Genomic DNA, 20,300 nt, shown 5'->3' on the forward strand with positions numbered 1-20,300 from the left:
ATTGCTATTGTTCTGGACAGCACAGAGACCATATTTTGAATTATTTTTAGAAGAACCATAAGAGGGTAAGTGAATGATCTATTAGTCCTTAAGCTACCTGCTCAAGGGTGCCCTATTTCCTAAAATCATTTCATTTATCATTTACAAGTCCATGAAGCAGGATCCAGAATTCAAAATCTGACAAATAAAGGAATAATACATAATTGCAAATACTAACTGCTGTGACTGGATAGCATATCAAAGGTTTTTAATGAATTTTAATTCGTTGAGGGAAGGTCACGTAGGCCTTCAGAAACACAAAAGAAGTCTGGTTTCAATATCAAGTCTGCGTTTCCTCTAACCCTCTATATTATCACTGAGCTGGTCTCATAATAAATAACAAGTCATGATGTAAGTGTCTGTTTCCTATGTGTGAAAAGAGAACAGTAACAGTTCCTACTCCTTAGAGATATCATGAGGATTCAATGGGATAATCCATGTAAAACACTTACTACAGTGCCTGGCATATAGTAAGCACTCAATAAATGTGAGCTATTATTATAGACATTCAATAACACTTGCTGACTGCCCTTACCTGTCCCTATTGTAACCCACTTCTGCGGTAGCATTGGGAGAGGGTATAAGAAGGTCAACAATACCAGTTTCAAGTTCCTGTAGAAGACAGAAAAACAATTTCTTAGAAATGACAATCAAATGCATCAAGAAAACGAAACAATTAACATTAAAAATCATACTGAAGGGCTTCCCTGGTGGCGCAGTGGTTGGGAGTCCGCCTGCCAATGCGGGGGACACGGGTTTGTGCCCCGGTCCGGGAAGATCCCACGTGCCGCGGAGCGGCTGGGCCCGTGAGCCATGGCCGCTGAGCCTGCGCGTCCGGAGCCTGTGCTCCGCAACGGCAGAGGCCACAGCAGTGGGAGGCCTGCGTATGGAAAAAAAAAAAAAAAAAAAATCATACTGAAAAGAGAATATTGAGGAATTTACAATGCTACATGACAACCAGCCGTCGCTATAATTATTTTTGTGGTTGTAATTTTAAATGAATTTAGGAGACTCCCCCATGTGCAGAACTAAGATGAAAAAGTCAATCCAGGGCACGAGTTGGGGTATCTGTGAGCAGGGTACAGCGATATTCAAATAAACTTAGTAAAAGATAGCCAAGTACTATTTTAGTTACAGGATTTATCAGAAAAATCCTGATACTAGGCAAAGCTGGAAGGGTCAGAGCTGATCTGGAAGCAAAGCTGCCATTGTAGATCTTAAAATATGAACTGGTTCAAACTCTTTTTAATTAATTTATTAATTTTTGGCCGCGATGGGCCTTCGTTGCTGCGCACGGGCTTTCTCTAGTTGTGGCGAGCGGGAGCTACTCTCCGTTGCGGTGCATGGGCTTCTCATCGTGTGGCTTCCCTTGTTGCGGAGCTCTAGGCATTCAGGCTTCAGTAGTTGCAGCACGTGGGCTCAGTAGTTGCGGCACTAGAGAACACAGGCTTCAGCAGCTGCGGCACATGGGCTCAGTAGTTGTGGCTCACGGGCCCTAGAGTGCAGGCTCAGTAGTTGTGGTGCACGGGTTCAGTTGCTCCGTGGCATGTGGGATCTTCCCGGACCAGGGCTCGAACCCATGTCCCCCTGCATTGGCAGGCAGATTCTTAACCACTGCGCCACCAGGGAAGCCCTGGTTCAAACTCTTAAGACTTGTTTTTCTAATTTCTGCCAGTAGCCTGGCAGTTCTACTTTGTTCTAAAAGCACCAAAATAAATGGGAGCACATGGGTGATCCTGGATTTGTCTGCTACATAAGTGTAAATATGTGTCATTGTTTCCTCTGCCAGTGTTACACAGCACAACAGACGGTGAGTCATTGGTAGATGGCGAAGCACTGGCACTTCCTCAGTAAGGTATCTTCACAAAGCATTTCACAAACCTTTGCAATAATTCGCCTATATATCATTAACAGCATAACTTTATGTAAGGATTACAAATGCATCCTTGCTTACATTTATAAAAACATGCCAGAGTAATCACTGGAAACAGTAAAACGGCCACCACCTGAGTGGACAACTCAGCAGGGGACACTTCATGAATATACCTGGCACATCTCTGTGATCGTGTCATCGAACACTCCTCCAGCATCATCAGCCCCTTCTCCAACCAGCTTAACCTTCCAGGCTCGGGATGGCAGACGGAGGTCTGATGCATTCAGTTTAACTACTTGTCTTGCTATTTGAACAAAGATGGGCTTACACTTCCTTCCTCTTTAAAAATAAAGGGAAAACATAATGAAATACAATGCTCTCAATTCACCACAAAAGTCACTTGAAGATATTTTCCCACCAGTGAATGAACAGGCCAGCTTAACAACAGCCAAACACTGTGCTAGACCCACTGTAACCACACTGGGTACTGATGTAAAATACTATTACTACCCTACTTTACAAATGAGGAAGCTAAGGCTTCCTCACAGAGATCAGTTAGTAATAAGTCCATCTCAAAAAATGTTAGTTGATGAAACATATACACATATACATAATATGCTAACCTGGTTGATATCCTCTTTACAGTAATTTGAGGTCCATAGTTTTTGCCCTGAACCATGGTTTTTCCTATAGAGCGCACCATCGGGAGGGTGTAGACTCTTGGGGCTAACAAAGGTCGGAGCTGTCCCTGCACAATGCCCCATGTTCCAGCATTATAATGAGACGTACTATTCTGTAACAGAAAGTAAGCTTAGCAGAAATGGTACAATCTAAGGCTTAAAAGAAATAACACATCTCACTTTTACAAATGCACTTTAAAAGCATAAATCTGGGTATTAGCCATTATTACCAACTTTTTCAAAATATTTTTTCTGGTAAAGTATGATTATTATTTTTAAAAACTTAGAAAATACAGAAAAGGACACACACACAAGCACACAAATCATCCATAATCCTATCATATGGAGATGGCCCCATTAACACTTTCATCCATTTCCTTCCAGTTTCCTTCCTTTTCACATTGTCGAGATCGTACTATTTATACAATTTTCCACTGCTTTTCTCACCTCACTTTATGTCATAAACATTTCTCTCACTAATTACAACAGGTTGCTAACACTCTTGTTTAGTGCTGCACAGTATTCTGTTGCCTGGCTGATTATCTATTTCTAACAATGATTTCTCAAATCTCTCATATGCCACGACTGGTTACCCAAAGGATTTTTGACTAACAGTTTACAAACTAACACACATTTTGGCAGGCATGCCCACACATTAAACAAACAAACAAACATAGCCAGCTTGCTTTCTTCCTAAATTATCAGACTGTTCTACAAAGACAATCAAATCAGCCAAATTTACTTTATCTCCCCCACCTATCCCTCCACAGGGTATGCTCATTTGTAAGCTCATTTGTAAGGAGAGCAAGTCTCCAAAATTTCTCAGACTCACTTACATAAGCACCTTGACTGTGGTGCTAACGCCTTTGTGTGCTTAAGTTTTAAAATCATATTCTAGAATTCGTAGAAAACACATGCTTAGCCATTAACCATTCATACTTCCTTGAACTCTGGACAAACCGAAACACAGAAGGAAGACCACTGTGTGTTCAACAGCATGATAACCTATATCTGGACTGTCCTTAATCCAGCAATAAAATGGGAACAGAATTGGTGCCTTTTCTACATCTCTTGGGTGCTGAGAGTAAAAAGCATTAGCCACGGAAGAATTTTCTGAAGGCTGAGAAGGAGACCCTGGGACCTGGTAAGCACATCACAGGCACTGCTTTCCAAGCCACCATTTTACCTGATTGTTGGGGCTGAGGTTCAGTAGCCTCCAGGATGAGTACATGAGGTCAGAGAAGTGGTAAAGCAGCCGGAGCCTGGCCCTCGCGGTGTGAATGCTCACCTCCCTCAGCGCCCCATACTGGGGGGGCACTGCATCGGGCAGGCCCAGCTGCAGAGGCACTGACACACCTGCCCAGAACACAGATGCACACTTGTAAAGGAAAATGCGTTGTTTTCATCATGTTTAGTGTTTTGAAAAATTTCAAACACACACGGAAGTTTCAAGTATATAATGAACACCCATTCCCACCACTTAAATCCTACAATTAATATTTTGCTATATATGCTTTATCATTTATTATCAATTCCTCTATTCACCATCCATTCATCCTAACTTTCTGATGCACCTGTGTTGGTTTGTAAAACATCTTTGTAATTTATCATTATGGAAACTTGGTTTTTTTTTTCTCCTTTAATTTAGTTACCCATTTAACTATGGGACTTAAACAGTTCCTTCACAAAAAAACTCCAAAAACAAAAAAACCCAAATTCACTCTTTCATATTCAACAATTGTCATCTTCATAATAACACAAGGTATGGGCCAGGACCAGGTAGGCAGTTCTGGAAAATGGAAATGGGCAACTCAGCAGAGCCACCTCCCACACTTACTAGGGATCTGACAGAAAGTGACCAAGACAGAATAAAAGATATGAGTAGATGATCCAGGAAGGCTTTATACTGCAAGAATAAGAGCTCTGCAGAAGCAAAAACTAAAAGGGCTGTATCCATGGTTATCATCTTACAGAAACACACAAAAGACTAAGAACAAGATTCTACTCAACTTACTTGAGTTTCCTGCAAACCAAGATTTGTACAGCTCAATTCTCAGAGGTATTTTCCTACTATTAAAGTTAACATTTACTGAGTACTTTTATGTGTCTGGCACTGTTCTAAGAGCTTCACATGAATTGATTCATTTACTCCTACAGTTCTTTACAACAGGTGCTATTATTACCCTCGCTTTGGAGACAAGGAAACTGAGCCTCAGGGTCACTCAGCTCCTAAGTGGAGGATCCAGGATTGAACCCGAGCAATGTGGTTCCTGAGTCTGAACCTTCAGCCACCATGCTATATGGTCTCTGTCCTGAAGTGGAAGGGAAATCCCACTGGAAGCTAAAGAGGCCCCTGAGTACCTGAAATTGTCAGTGGGCCGGCAGCACTGCTCATTCTGGGCTCTGTTAACCAGAAACCATCTCCTGCTTGTTTGGAATCTACTTGGCAGTCCTACCTTGCTCTCTCAGGGTATGTAAGAGAAAACAATCTCTATGGGGAATCTTTCCCAAGCACCTGTGGCTAAAAGTAGAGGGCTTCACAAAAAGGGATGAGAATATGGAGCTCTCAGGCACAAGGTCACTTCAGGGAAGTTCTAGTGCCTCAGATACCAGAGGATGGTTTTAGAAAGGACTTGAGGGTCTGGGAAAGAAATAGACCAAATATGAAGAAATGCATAAGGATAAGTATCATACTTAAGGCAATGGTTACATTTGTGGGGATCAGAAGATGGATCCGATCAGGGAGAGTACACAGTAGGGTGTTAGGTACACAAATATGCATTTTATTTTCTTTATATCTTTTTGTAGACCTATGAGGATTTCATAATAAATTAAAAGCAGAACATACAAAAGGTAGAAACAGCCCATCAGTCCTGCTATATACACTGGAGTAAAATGGCAACAATTTTTTTTGGTTTTTCTGCTGTGCCAATGTATAGACAACATCATGTTTCAAATGGCTGACTAGCGTGAAGAATTTGACAAGTGGTCTCTGGGCTTTTCATCTTTATTCCTTAACAGCATGGCTTAGAAAGCTACAGTTCATCACCACTATATATAAAAAATACTTTATTGCTATTCCAAAATTATAAATTTTGCTTGCCTAAGTGATACATTTTCTTCTTTTGAGGAGCAGAGAGGGACTGCTATGTAATGAAGTCTGCAGGAGAATCGCCTGCTCTGAAAGTATTTGCAGTACTGTAGTACAAAGAGTGCTTTGGTTGTGTGGGGGAAGGTTTGATGGTTTCAGAATGGTGCCTGGATGCAGTGTGAAGCTGGCAAGCAAACAGTACAGCTGGGGACTGCTGAAAGAGAGGCTGCAGGAGCATGGATATTTCATCCCTCACCTGGTGCTCTTGGTGGGACAGGTGGCGCTGTCCACGCAGCACTGTGGCAGCGACCGGCCGAGATCTGCCGAATGTTTTTCCCTTGCAGAACTGTTACCAGGGTTGGTTCTCGAACGTGGTTGGTGTGGCCTAAGCCAAGCTGGAAATAAATTATAAATACACAGAGATTCAATTAGAAAGAGGAAGAGAGGAAGTCAAGAAGATAAAATTTGTCTTGGATGGTAGCAGATATAAATAAGTTACTATCTGTACCAAGCAATGGCATCAAAATAATGAAATTAATTATCAGAATGATCCTCACAGCTTATACTGTCTCCTAAAAACTAAGCTGTAACAAGGCCATTCCAAATCTAGCAGATGAGTCTTAATGACTGAAAACATCTTTGAACTCCACTTCCAGAGAGGAAATAAATTCTTGGCAAGTTAAAAAAAAACCAACAGAATGATCTATAGAGCTTTTACTTAGAACACACTGATTTCTTGACTTTTAACATGGACTGCCTGTGTAACAGTAAATAAACAATTATAAAAACATACATAGAAGCAGATTCTCAACTCCAGATCTCTGTTCTTGGGGTCCGACTAGGACACCCAGTGTTTCAGTGGCTGAGCACCTCAACATCATCAGGCAGGATCATGTCAAGGCCCTGCCAGGGACCTTCCAAAGGTGTCTCAACATCAACTCTCTTCTCATTAAGGTATGTGCAACCACAGTGTTAAGCAGCTTCCCCATCTGTTAATATAGTGATGAGGACACCACAGAGCTACTGTGAGTAATAGTGGACCTTGAACGTGAGGGTCGTTGGCTCTAGGGGCAGCTAGACGTAGAGAGGATTTACAGAGGAAGGAAATGTCGTTCACGTGTAGAGCTGAAAGCCACTGTAGTAGCAGGCATCTCAGACCTGCCCCACCAAAGTGTGTCCCTTCTCCACATACAGGATAGCTGAACACATCAACCTCTTGGAGGCTCAGTTTATTACTCTACATAACAGGAGTGACAAGACTTCCTGAACAAACACAAACATACTTTGTACACTGTCATATTATAAAATATAAAAGTATTGTTGTTTCATCCTTTCCATTTTCCAGATCAACTGATGCTCCTAGTACCTAACCTCTTTTATTACTGTAGTGAAAATGATGATTAATCGTAATAGTAGGAAGTATTGAATACTTATAAAGTGCTGTTTACTACGTGCTAGGCACCTCTCAGTGTGTGCAGACACACGTATATATTCAGCTATCCCCTTAAACACTTCACTGTACTGCCAGATTTTTTTTAAACCATGATATAACACTTACTAGACCATAATCAAGAGACAGAGATGCACAACTGGACTCCAGATAATCAGCCCCATAGCAAAGTGATGTGCTTGAGGTCTTGTGTAGATATTCCGAGTTTCTAGCTTATCCCTTTGCCAAATGAAGAATGTTGTCAGATTTCTAGAACATGACAGAGCAGCAAGCAAGATAAATATTTACCTGCCCCTCTGAATTGCTCCCCCAGGCATACACATCTCCAGTTGATGCCAAAGCAAGTGTGTGCTCAGCTCCAACTGCCACATCTTCGATGACTACTCCAGCCAGGACAGGGATTTGTTGTGGTCGATTGTGATTGCGAGCACGCCCTTCTGGCAAGCCTATCAAGCGATCTGAAAAAATAGCAAGAGGACATTTATGGATGGCACACCACAGTCCTTTTATACTTCCTGATGAGTCATTTAATGTCTATGGTGGTATGGCAACGACATACATAACTCATTGGGGCAAAAGCTGCTTTGCCAGTAAGGTATACCAGACTCTGAGTGAATAAAGTTTAAAACTGTTTCTTTGCAAAATGTCACAATCTCCTTATTCATAAAAATAAATAAAATTTAATTTAAAATTAGGAGCTTATTTCAAACCAAGAGGCACCTCTAGCATCCTCATACTTGAGAGGACTGGCACATAATTCACAGAGGCCCTAAAGTTCTTGCATTCTAAGAAACAACATCATGCAACCTGTCCTGTCCTCAAATTTCCAGCCAACTTCTCCCCTTATCTTTGCTGCCAAACTCCTACAAGGTGCAGGCCAGTCCCTGCTGCTTCACATGCTGTAGGCCTGTTTGGCTTGGCCACCCTCCACAGCCTAACTTGCACTCTCACCACTGCACTGAAACTGTACTCTCAAAAGCCATGAATAGCTCCTAGCTGCCTACACTGCAGCCGCCCCTTCTCCAGCCCTGGCCGTGGAGCTCCACTTTACCTTCTGATGATGTGGCCTCGGCTCCTTCTGCCCCTCAGAGACTGCACTACCCTGGCTCCCCAACTACCTCTCTCTCCACGCCTTTCAAAGCCAGCTCTCCCATGCTCACCTGCCCTTTACTCACATTCCCGAGAGTTTTACCCTCTACTTTTTTCATGCCATATTCTCTCCCTGGATTTCTTAGAGCCTATTAATATGGCTTTAACTACACCATTAGGAATTATGCAAACCTACATCTCCATAAACAATCTCTCTGGAGTTCCAGATCCAAATCCCCAGTAAATTGTTAGACTTCTCCATACATGTAAGTCTAGAGTATACGGCCCCAATTCAATATGACTAAAACTAAGCTCCTTATCTCTTTCACCAGAACCAACTCCCTGTCCTCAGCAGCGTCCACGTTCTTCCAAGACTAGAAACTTCAATCACACCTCACTTCTTCCTCCCTCTTCCTCACACACTCTTCAGTCACTACAACTTGCAAAGAAGTTCCATTTACAAAGCTGAATATATTGCCAGGGAATCCCACTGTGGATGCTTAGATTGTGAACTTATTCAAGATTTGAATCCCGAATGCCTGTGAATTCCTAAGACCTGAACCCCCAGTCCCTGCAAGGGCTGGGAAGTGAGGCAGGATCCAGAGGAGCTCTGGTGGTCAAGGCAGTGTTTGTGGTAGCATGGCAAAGGCAGCAGAGAGGAGGAAGGGAAGGGCTTTGGCAGGAACTATTCTGGCAAGAATGAAGGCTCTGGCACGAGGAGCCATCAATGGGGAGGAGAGTTTGTCCTTACAACAAATATCATGAAAGTGGAGCAGAATAGTAGCTAGTGAATGAAGGTTGTGTGGCCAATCATCACCCAGAATGAAAAATGACTCAGTTTAAGCACTTTCTATAGAGCTGCAAGGCAAATGTTTCTGTAATACATGTGTGCACAAAATAAGCAATATAATTAATGCCTGGAAAATGCCCTACCTTGACCAAAGGTATACACATGACCATCTTTGGTCAATGCAACAGAAAACTGAGTTCCACACGCAACCTTTTTAATTCCAATTCCACAAAGGACATCAACTTTCTGCAAAATAAAAGCATAAGGCACATAATTTAAAAAGGAAAATAAAAACACTCAAATTTGCCTACTGGCATGTATAAACGCAAGGATTATCTTCCAATAAAAATATTAATAGTCATTTACTTGTTTTCAGCCATATCCACACTCCTAAATGTTATTTTCTCATACTGCTCTGCAAACTACCTGAATTTGGGGGAGTATTATAGGGGATAGGGGATGTTTAACTAAATCCCCAGGACCCCATGTGAAGTAGAAACATTCCTCTGGGCAAGAGAAACCAAAGAGAATCCTATGGCTGTTTAAAGAACACTGTAAGACCATGTAAAGCCATGGGCTGCTCCCAGTTAGAATTTTTCTGCTTTCAGAGGTAACAATATCTGCTTTATATGTTCTCCAGAGAGGATTTCCTTCCTTTTTGTATCCCTAGCTGAATATTCACCAGTCTAGCTATCAAGATGTCACAGACTATACACGATAGTGAATCTGGAGTTGAATATAAATTGAATACTTGTAAATCATGCTGCTTGTTAAACGTGTCAGAAAAATCCATGTAAAAAGGATTGCACAGGAGGTCTTCTGAAGAGCCAAGAAACCTTCTATAATGTGAATAAAGCCTCTAAATCATTTGTTTATGGACTTGGATTTCCTATTACTTTTTAAATGCACATACCTGTATAATTCAGTGGTAATAATAAGCTGAAATGGCAGAGAGTTAAAAAAGATTGTTCATGGTTCCCTCCATAAGACACCCTGGAGATATGTTTAAACTTATTTCTTCTCTACATGGGAGGTAGTCCTACACTACTCAACCCATGACAAAGACAGATGCTTGTCCTTGCAGAATTTTTATATCCAGTTTAGTAATTAATGCTTATTAATTACTTATTTTAATTAATTTATTTTAAATTACTTATTTAAAATAAGATCTGGAATGCTGGAAATTTAAGAATAAGCAAAAGAAGCTTCTAAATTTCATTATGAATTACCAAAAATGTTAAAGGTAAATTACTTCCAGCTAAAAAGAGGTACTGACATAGAAGAAAACCATGTTGTCTGAATCTCTAGATTAAAGCCAATACTGACCTGAGGTGAAGATTTTGCAGTGGAATTTCCTAAGCCTAATTTTCCATAGTCCCCATCTCCAAAAGCCCACACCATGGAGCCATCTGCTGACACTGCCAAAGTATGGTTTAAGCCACAAGCCACCTGGAGAAATAACAGGGTGGTAAGGCAAATCACAATACCTAAAACACCCATTTCTGGGACCCTCTGTCTCAACTTCAGTGAAAAACTTGGCTGTGTTTCTAAAAATTTTTATTGGTTTCAGGGCCTTACATATTTAACCAAAATGTGTCATGAAGAAAAAAAAATTCCTAATGTCCACAAACAAAAAACAACCTTTTTCAAAGTAAAGTCCTTCAAATATCTGTGGCTAACTCTGAATCAGAGAGCACAAAAGATAGGAAAAAGTACATGTGATTAAAAAATATTCACACCGGAGACAGTCTAAGGAATGATAAAAGATAAAAATAGTAAAAGATAAAAATATTTTATCTCATCTTCTTGTTAAGAGAGAGTCTCAAAATGTACAGATCAGGAACAATTATTACTTAAGAGCAGCAGCTACCAATGATGCTTCAGTTCAGCCATCTACTTCCAGGATACTGAAGAGGAGTTATTATATTGCTTAAAGCTTTCATAGCAAGTGGGATTATGAAGAGGATTTTAAAATATTCACATCCTGAATTAAGACTTCCATTTGTCTATCAATTAGGCCAAACAAAATGTACATCAGGTTAAGTACAAGTGGTGATTCTAGTTTTCCTGAAAGGACAATGTCTAAGTGCACAGAGGGGAAACAAGAAACTATGATCATATAGAACGTATTATTGATTTATTCCATGCCTGTCCAATCTGATACCCCTCCAGTGCAGTCACTCTCTCTGGAAGTTTTTTGTTAGAAGTGTTTCCAAGACCCAGACGACCATAGTCACCATTCCCAAAGGTAAACAGTTTGCCATCTGATGTTACCACTGCTGAATGTTTGAAGCCACAAGACATCTACGAATAGAACAAACAAGAACAAAAATTTTAACAAGAGGACATACTAAGAAAGAAATCAGTCCTTTTTGGTTATTAATACAGTAATAATCTTTAAGTAAACTTCACTGAAAACTCAGGATCTTCAAGACCAGTATGTCCTATCCACCCAAGTGGCCCCCTGCTCCCCCAAGTCTGATCTACCTCAAAATTCTCAGGAAAACCAAGCTAAGCAGCATACCTTGGAAGTGTTGCTACTCTTCAGCTGTGCAGAGATGACCTAGACTACATGAGTTAATGAATAGGGAAATTTGTAAACTCTAAGGTGCTATGTAACTTTACAATATTATTTTAGATCACAAATTGATTTTCCAGAAAATGTATATGAACTCAACCTTTGTAACGATAATGACAGGTTGAAAGCAAAGCTTTCCGTTTGTCACTATATCAAGAACTGTGGGGCAGAAGCTAAACCCCACTTCTTTCAAGGACCTAAAGCACCCTGGCCTGGGTCAACCAGCTGGCTCAGGAAAAAGGAGTCCATTCTAACACCAAAGCCCATTCAAACTCCTGAGACGCTCAAGAATGACTGAACCACCAAAAACACTGGATCTTTTATGATGGGGTAATATATTTTTACTACTGTTTTTCATTACCTAAACTTGAGAACTCAACACCTAGTATGTTTACATTCAAAGATAAACTTATCCAGGCGCAACTATGTCCCACATGCCACAACTAAGACCCGGCGCAGCCAAATAAATAAATATTAAAAAAAAAAAAAGATAAACTTATCCATATTCTGCCTGACCTGCACCACTTCTTCTCCCTGTAAGGCCTCGATCTGCCTGGGCCGCCGTTGCCTGTCACTGTTCCCATGGCCGAGTTTGCCATAATCACCATCTCCCCAGCTAAAGACCTCACCACTTTCAGTCAGGGCCATTGAGTGTCCATCAGAACCACAGGAAGTCACCAGCTGGGTCACCACAAAGCCTGGAACAGAGCAGAAACCCAACAAGAGTCTCTGAATGTTAAAAATCCCCTCTTTACTTGAAGCTGTTACAGAGTAGTCTCACAGAATCAAAAAATACCACGACAGTACTTCAGAAATATAAACAATGTCTTTAATTTTAAATCAGATTTGCAGCTATAACCTAGAAAATTAGGAGCAGTCACATAAAATGATGATGACAAGGAAGAGGAGAAGGGTGATAGGAGCAGTTATAGTCACTAAAGATTATGTTCTAGCCACTCCTATAAATGCTTTACATGGATCGCTCATTTTCCATTTTCACACAGGTCCTATGAGGCAGATATTATCATCACCACTTTTACAATTGGGGAAACTGAGTCACAAAGAGGTTTAGTAGCTTGTGCAAAGTACCAGAGGGAGGATGTAATAAAACCGAACAGGAACCAAGCCCTCCCATCCCCAGTGTTGTGCTCTTCACACACAGATCTGAAGGAAGAGAACTAAGAGCTACTCAAGAATTTGTTCTGAACTCATGTTACTTGTATGCTTTTACTTAAAAAACTCTATTTGCTCTCTTTGTAGGCTTCAGAGTCAGTAAAAGTTAACCTTAGGAACAAGCCAGGGGGTCCCTGCAGTGGTTTTTCCAGAGGTTTTCTTTCTCCAAGTCACAGAGGACTCTGAGGGGGATGCCCTTTAAAGTCTTTAGTACATATGCACATTTCCATATAAACTTTTTTTTTTTTTTTTTGCCGTACGCAGGCCTCTCTCACTGTTGTGGCCTCTCCCATTGCGGAGCATAGGCTCTGGATGTGCAGGCTCAGCGGCCATGGCTCACGGGCCTAGCCGCTCCGCGGCATGTGGGATCTTCCCGGACCAGGGCACGAACCCATGTCTCCTGCATCGTCAGACGGACTCTCAACCACTGTGCCACCAGGGAAGCCCGTATAAATTGATTTTTAATGTTAATGAAGCACATGCATGATTACTACTGCTATTAATAGTTGCCTAATTACAGTTTTGCAATTTTAAAGAATTTGTTTACAATCTTCAGTGTGTATTAACACAGCAATTCTAGCATGGCTATAAGTAACTTGCAAAATAATACAGCTCAAAATATGGAAAATTAAGGTTGTACATGCCTAAACGAGAATCTAAATACAAGTGAAAACCCTACATGACTTTATCTAGCAAAGGTTTGAGATGAGTTCTAACATAATAAGCAAACATTCCTACAGATAGGTCATAGTTTCCGATCAGCTTTTAACGGAGGATAATTTTACCTTGTAAGGCTGAAATAACTGTCAGCACATGAAGGTCATCTGAATTTCCTTGTCCTAATCTGCCATAACTTCCTTCCCCACAAGCCAACACTGTGCCATTGGCCTGTATGACAAAGGTACAATTCTGACCGCATATAACCTAGTATAAAAACACATAATTAAATACATTATCTTTTATTATATAGCTTTAACATGCAAACATTTAAAATGATTCCATGTATACTAGAATACCTTTATCAGTTCTTTTATCCTTTCATTAAAGGGGAAGGGTTGACATAACAATGGGGTTCCTATAAGCCCTTGATTATTATAAAACCTCTTACTTAACCAAGAGATGTATGAGGCTCATCTGATGATTTAAGATACTTTAGAAACGTGTTATCTACAGGGCTTTCAGCCAATTGTGCAGAGTTTAAATAATAACATTAACAACAAAACAGATAAAAGAAGAAAAAGGAGAGGCTGATGGGAAAATAGTAAAGACTGGCTGGAGGCCAACAAGAAGCAGAAATTGCAGGGGATATACACATGAAAGAATAGTGTATCCCAGGGCTTATTGAGGTAGAGAAGAATGGAAGAGAAAGCAGTGGCCTCAAGAAGGGTTTAGAAATATAGTACCATGATTATTAGAAGAGGGGGGGAGTGCCAATGAAATCTGGTTAAAGATCCCAGTAAGTTTATGGCCCCCAAAGAGAGAATTAATAATTACCAATATCTTAACTTCTATAAATATGTACTGGGCAGGCATAATGCATCATGATGTTAATTCATGATATGTGAAAACACAAAAAATTTAGAAACTTATTAACAAAACCTAAGTCTGATAAAAACTCTAAAAAACTTTTATTTAGATGCTATATATCATGACTTTCTTTGGTGATTCCTCACAATAGACTATGCAATGGACAAACTTTATCGTACAGTAAATTACTGACAGCAAGGGAATCAGAATTGTCAGTTCCCAAGTTTCTTCTACATTTCTTTACCCTGTTAGTTACCTGTTGGGCCTGTGAGAATGAGGGAGCTGCTGCAGGTACCATTACATTTCTTCCAGCTTCTGCCAGCTGTCCATGCCTGCCAGCACCCCACAGGTAGACATCACATTTACCTCCCAGGTGCCAGTCCTAGAAAACCACAATCAAGTCAAAATTAGATTAATTAATTCATTCAAACAAGCATGTACTGGGTACTAAGTGTGTACCAGCCTCCATGGGGGACAACAGGGCACAAACACACAAGCATTTAGAACCAGAAGATTTACTAAGAACCACCATATAGTTATCTTTATCCTTACTGACCTCAGGTCTTGAAGTTGCCCAAGACATAATTTGTTCATCCATACCATTAATCCATTTACTGTTATCCTGAAAGACAGGGCAAACATCAGAATCAATTTTGCTTAATCAATATTTATGTGTTTTTGTTTTTTTAGGAGGTCTTAAAAATGATCAATTATTTTTAAATAGGAAAGGAGAAGCCCAAGATCACATGGTCAGTTACAAGCAGCGTGAAGACCAGAATGCAGCCCTCCCTTCTCCCAGGCCATTTTTTGAGAAAATCTTTTTGCGAATGATTTATCTGTTCTTAACTGACAACTGACTTTTAAAGAATTTGGTAACATTATGAGAATTTAAGAGCAGTTTCACAATCATGCCAAACTTGATTTTTAATATTTCCCTTTACTATAAACACTTGCACTACCAACTATCACGAACACATTGGAGATTCAAAGCTAACCATTTCTGAGCACCCATAGGTACAAGGTCATCTGCAGCAGACACTACCCCCGTGAACTCATTGTATAGCTGTGGGCAGGTCATCTTTCTAGGCTGCAGCTTCCTCATCTACAAATGACATATTTGAGGCAAATGGGCTCAGAAGGATACTTCCTAATTAAAATATTCTATATTTAGATAATTTCCTTCAATTCATATCTCTGTTTTATACTGTATCTATATTTATATATTCAAATGTTTGTTTATATAAATCTTAACTAGGTAAAGGGGTTGTTAGATCAACTGCTGGCCTGCAATATCTACCCCGGCATTTTATCTCCATCACAGTTTCTGTATCTAGACACTTTCAAATACAATCAGAAAGAAATGACAACTGAAATGTTCTCTTAAACATTATTAAGTGCCAAATAATTTAGAATCTATAATTGGAATAGATTTAAAAAGATGACCAGGAAAAGATGCTAAAATATATTTATAAATATATATATACTGGGGGACCTTCAAGATGGCAGAGGAGTAAGACGCGGAGATCACCTTCCTCCCCGCAAATACATCAAAAATACATCTACATGTAGAACAACTCCTACAGAACATCTACTGAATGCTGGCAGAAGACCTCAGACCTCCCAAAAGGCAAGAAACTCCCCACGTACCTGGGTAGGGCAAAAGCAAAAAGAAAAAACAGAGACAAAAGAATAGGGATGGGACCTGCAGCTCAGGGAGGGAGCTGTGAAGGAGGAAAAGTTTCCACACACTAGGAAGCCCCTTCACTGGCAGAGACGGGGGGTGGCAGGGGGGAAGCTTCGGAGCCACGGAGGAGAGCGCAGCCACAGGGGTGCAGAGGGCAAAGCGGAGAGATTCCCACACAGAGGATCGGTGCCGACCAGCACTCAACAGCCCAAGAGGCTTCTCTGCACACCCGCCGGGGCAGGAGGGGGCTGGGAGCTGAGGCTCGGGCTTCGGAGGTCAGATCCCAGAGAGAGGACTGGGGTTGGCTGCGTGAACACAGCCTAAAGGGGGCTAGTGTGCCACAGCTACCCGGGAGGGAGTCTGGGAAAAAGTCTGGAGCTGCTGAAGAGGCAAGCGACCATTGTTTCAGGGTGCGCGAGGAGAGGGGATTCCTTCCCTGTCTGCCCACAGAAGCACCACCTAAATGAGCTCCAGAGACAGGCACAAGCCGCGGCTATCAGCTCGGACCCCAGAGACGGGCATGAAACTCTAACGCCGCTGCTGCAGCCACCAAGAAACCTGTGTGCAAGCACAGGTCACACCTCCCATGCCAGGAACCTGGGCAGCCCGGCACTGCCAGGGTCCCGTGATCCACGGACAACTTCCCTGGGAGAACACACAGCATACCTCAGGCTGTTGCAACATCATGTTGGCCTCTGCTGCCGCAGGCTCGGCCCACATTCCAATTATAACTACTGTACCCCTCCCTCCCCCCAGCCTGCATGAGGAAGAGCGGCCCAATCAGCTGCTGCTTTAACACCCTCCTGTCTGAGTGGGAACAGATGCCCTCAGGCAACCTACACGCAGAGGCGGCGACAAAACCAAAACTGAACCCCAGGAGCTGTGCAAACAAAGAAGAGAAAGGGAAATTTCTCCCAGCAGCCTCAAGAGCAGCGGATTAAATCTCCACAATCAACCTGATGTACTCTGCATCTGGGGAATACCTGAAGAGACAACGAATCATCCCCAAATTGAGGCAATGCACTTTGGGAGCAACTGCAGACTTCAGGTTTGCTGTCTGCGACTGATTGGATTCTGTTTTTTATCTTTATCTTAGTACAGTTTTCAGTGCTTGCTATCATTGGTGGATCTGCTTACTGGTTTGGTTGCTCTTTTTTTTAATTATTATTTTTATTTTAATAATTTAAAAAAATATTATTATTTTTTCTTTTTCTCCCTTTGCTTTTGAGCCGTGTGGCTGACAGGGTCTTGGTGCTCCGGCCTGGTGTCAGGCCTCAGCCTCTGAGGTGGGAAAGCTGAGTTCAGGACAATGGACCACAAGAGACCTCCCGGTAATATCAGTCAGCGAGAACTCTCCCAGAGATCTCCAGCTCAATGCTAAGACCCAGCTCCACCTAACGACCAGCAAGTTCCAGTGCTGGACTCCCCATGCCAAACAACTAGCAAGACAGGAACAAAACCCCACCCATTAGCAGAGCCGCTGCCTAAAATCATGCTGAGTTCACAGACACACCAAAACACAACACCAGACTGGCCCTGCCCAACAGAAAGACAAGATCCAGCCCCACCCAACAGAACACAGGCACCAGGTCCCTCCACCAGGAAGCCTACACAAGCCACTGAACCAACCTCACCCACTGGGGGCAGACACCAAAAACAACAGGAAATACGACCCTGCAGCCTGCAAAAAAGAGACCCCAAACACAGTAAGTTAAACAAAAAGAGAAGACAGAGAAACGTGCAGCAGATGAAGGAGCAAGGTAAGAACCAACCAGACCAAAGAAATAAAGAGGAAATAGGCAGTCTACCTGAAAAAGAATTCAGAGTAATGACAGTAAAGATAATCACAAATCTTGGAAATAGAATGGAGAAAATAAAAGAAACGTTTAACAAGGAAGCCTAGAAGAACTGAACAGCAAACAATGATGAACAACACAATAAATGAAATTAAAAATTCTCTAGAAGGAATCAATAGCAGAATAACTGAGGCAAAAGAACGGATAAGTGACCTGGAAGATAAAAGAGTGGAAATAACTACCACACAGCAGAATAAAGAAACAAGAATGAAAAGAATTGAGGACAGCCTCAGAGGCCTCTGGGACAACATTAAATGCACCAACAGTTGAATTATAGGGGTCCCAAAAGAAGAAGAGAAAAAGAAAGGGTCTGAGAAAATATGTGAACAGATTATAGTTGAAAACTTCCCCAACATGGGAAAGGAAATAGTCAGTCAAATCCAGGAAGCGCAGTGAGTCCCATACAGAATAAATCCAAGGAGAAACATGCCAAGACACAAATTAATCAAACCAACAAAAATGAAATTCAAAGAAAAAATATTAAAAGCAGCAAGGGAAAACCAACAATTAACATACAAGGGAATCCCCATAAGGTTAACAGCTGGTCTTTCAGCAGAAACTCTGCAAGCCAGAAAGGAGTAGCAGGACATATTTAAAGTGATGAAAGGGAAAAACCTACAACCAAGATTCCTCTACCCAGCAAGGAGCTCATTCAGATTCAACAGAGAAATTAAAACCATTACAGACAAGCAAAGGCTAAGAGAATTCAGCACCACCAAACCAGCTCTACAACAAATGCTAAAGGAACGTCTCTAGGCAGGAAACACAAGAGAAGGAAAAGACTTACAATAACAAACCCAAAACAATTAAGAAAATGGTAATAGGAACATACATATCAATAACTACCTTAAATGCAAATGGATTAAATGCTCCAAACAAAAGACACAGACTGACTGAATGGATACAAAACAAGACCCATATATATGCTGTCTATAAGAGACACACTTCAGACCTAGGGAGAGCTCATTCAGATTCAACAGAGAAATTAAAACCATTACAGACAAGCAAAGGCTAAGAGAATTCAGCACCACCAAACCAGCTCTACAACAAATGCTAAAGGAACGTCTCTAGGCAGGAAACACAAGAGAAGGAGAAGACTTACAATAACAAACCCAAAACAATTAAGAAAATGGTAATAGGAACATACATATCAATAACTACCTTAAATGCAAATGGATTAAATGCTCCAAACAAAAGACACAGACTGACTGAATGGATACAAAACAAGACCCATATATATGCTGTCTATAAGAGACACACTTCAGACCTAGGGACACATACAGACTGAAAGGGAGGGGATGGAAAAAGATATTCCACACAAATGGAAATCAAATGAAAGATGGAGTAGCAATTCTCATATCAGACACAACAGACTTTAAAATAAAGACTAGTACAAGAGACAAAGAAGGACACTACATAATGATCAAGGGATCAATCCAAGAAGAAGTTATAACAATTGTAAATATTTATGCACCCAATATAGGAGCAGCTCAATACATAAGGCAAATGCTAACAGCCATAAAAGGGGAAATCGAGTGTAACACAATAATAGTAGGGGACTTTAACATCCCATTTCACCAATGGACATATCAACCAAAATGAAAATAAATGAGGAAACACAAGCTTTAAATGACACATTAAACAAGATGGACTTAATTGATATTTATAGAATATTCCATCCAAAACCAAGAGAATACTGTTCTTCTAAAGTGCTCATGGAACATTCTCCAGGGTAGATCATATCTTGGGTCACAAATCAAGCCTTCGTAAATTGAAGAAAAAATGAATTCATATCAAGTGTCCTTTCCAACCACAACACTACAAGACTAGATATCAATTACAGGAAAAACACTGTAAAAAAATACAAACACATGGAGGCTAAACAATATGCAGCCCAACACTTAGGGGATGCAGCAAAAGCAGTTCTAAGACGAAGTTTATAGCAATACAAATCTACCTGAAGAAACAAGAAAAATCTCAAATAAACAACCTAACCTATGTACAGCTGATTCACTTTGTTATGAAGCAGAAACTAACACACCATTGTAAAGCAATTATACTCCAATAAAGATGTTAAAAACAAACAAAAAAACCCAAAAACCCCAACCCCCCCAAAAAACCTAACCTTACACCTAAAGCAATTAGAGAAAGAAGGAAAAAAACCCACCAAAGTTAGCAGAAGGAAAGAAATCATAAAGATCAGGTCAGAAATAAATGAAAAACATATGAAGGAAATGAAAGCAAAAATCAATAAAACTATAAGCTGGTTCTTTGAGAAGATAAACAAAATTGACAAAACATTAGCCAGACTCATCAAGAAAAAAAGGGAGAAGACTCAAATCAATAGAATTAGAAATGAAAAAGAAGTAACGGACACTGCAGAAATACAAAAGATTATTAGAGATTACTACAAGCAACTGTATGGCAATAAAATGGACAACCTGGAAGAAATGGACAAATTCTTAGACAT

At 40.8% G+C, this 20,300-nt stretch overlaps 1 protein-coding gene across 1 annotated transcript in view; it reads right to left on the reverse strand.

The window, feature by feature from the left end:
• Positions 1–20,300, reverse strand: part of HERC1 (HECT and RLD domain containing E3 ubiquitin protein ligase family member 1) — a 212,402-nt gene that overhangs the window by 7,776 nt on the left and 184,326 nt on the right. Inside the window, exons 62-74 of the mRNA XM_028494914.2 lie at positions 14,847–14,912; positions 14,547–14,672; positions 13,549–13,687; positions 12,107–12,288; positions 11,161–11,316; positions 10,339–10,461; positions 9,156–9,258; positions 7,422–7,591; positions 5,940–6,078; positions 3,779–3,948; positions 2,536–2,705; positions 2,086–2,251; positions 575–651 (exon numbers count right to left, since the gene is read on the reverse strand). Coding sequence (XP_028350715.1) covers positions 575–651; positions 2,086–2,251; positions 2,536–2,705; positions 3,779–3,948; positions 5,940–6,078; positions 7,422–7,591; positions 9,156–9,258; positions 10,339–10,461; positions 11,161–11,316; positions 12,107–12,288; positions 13,549–13,687; positions 14,547–14,672; positions 14,847–14,912 — 1,787 coding nt within the window. The remainder of the gene's footprint in view (positions 1–574; positions 652–2,085; positions 2,252–2,535; positions 2,706–3,778; positions 3,949–5,939; positions 6,079–7,421; positions 7,592–9,155; positions 9,259–10,338; positions 10,462–11,160; positions 11,317–12,106; positions 12,289–13,548; positions 13,688–14,546; positions 14,673–14,846; positions 14,913–20,300) is intronic.

The sequence above is a fragment of the Physeter macrocephalus genome, chromosome 11, assembly GCF_002837175.3.
Source record: "Physeter macrocephalus isolate SW-GA chromosome 11, ASM283717v5, whole genome shotgun sequence".
NCBI lineage: Eukaryota > Metazoa > Chordata > Mammalia > Artiodactyla > Physeteridae > Physeter > Physeter macrocephalus.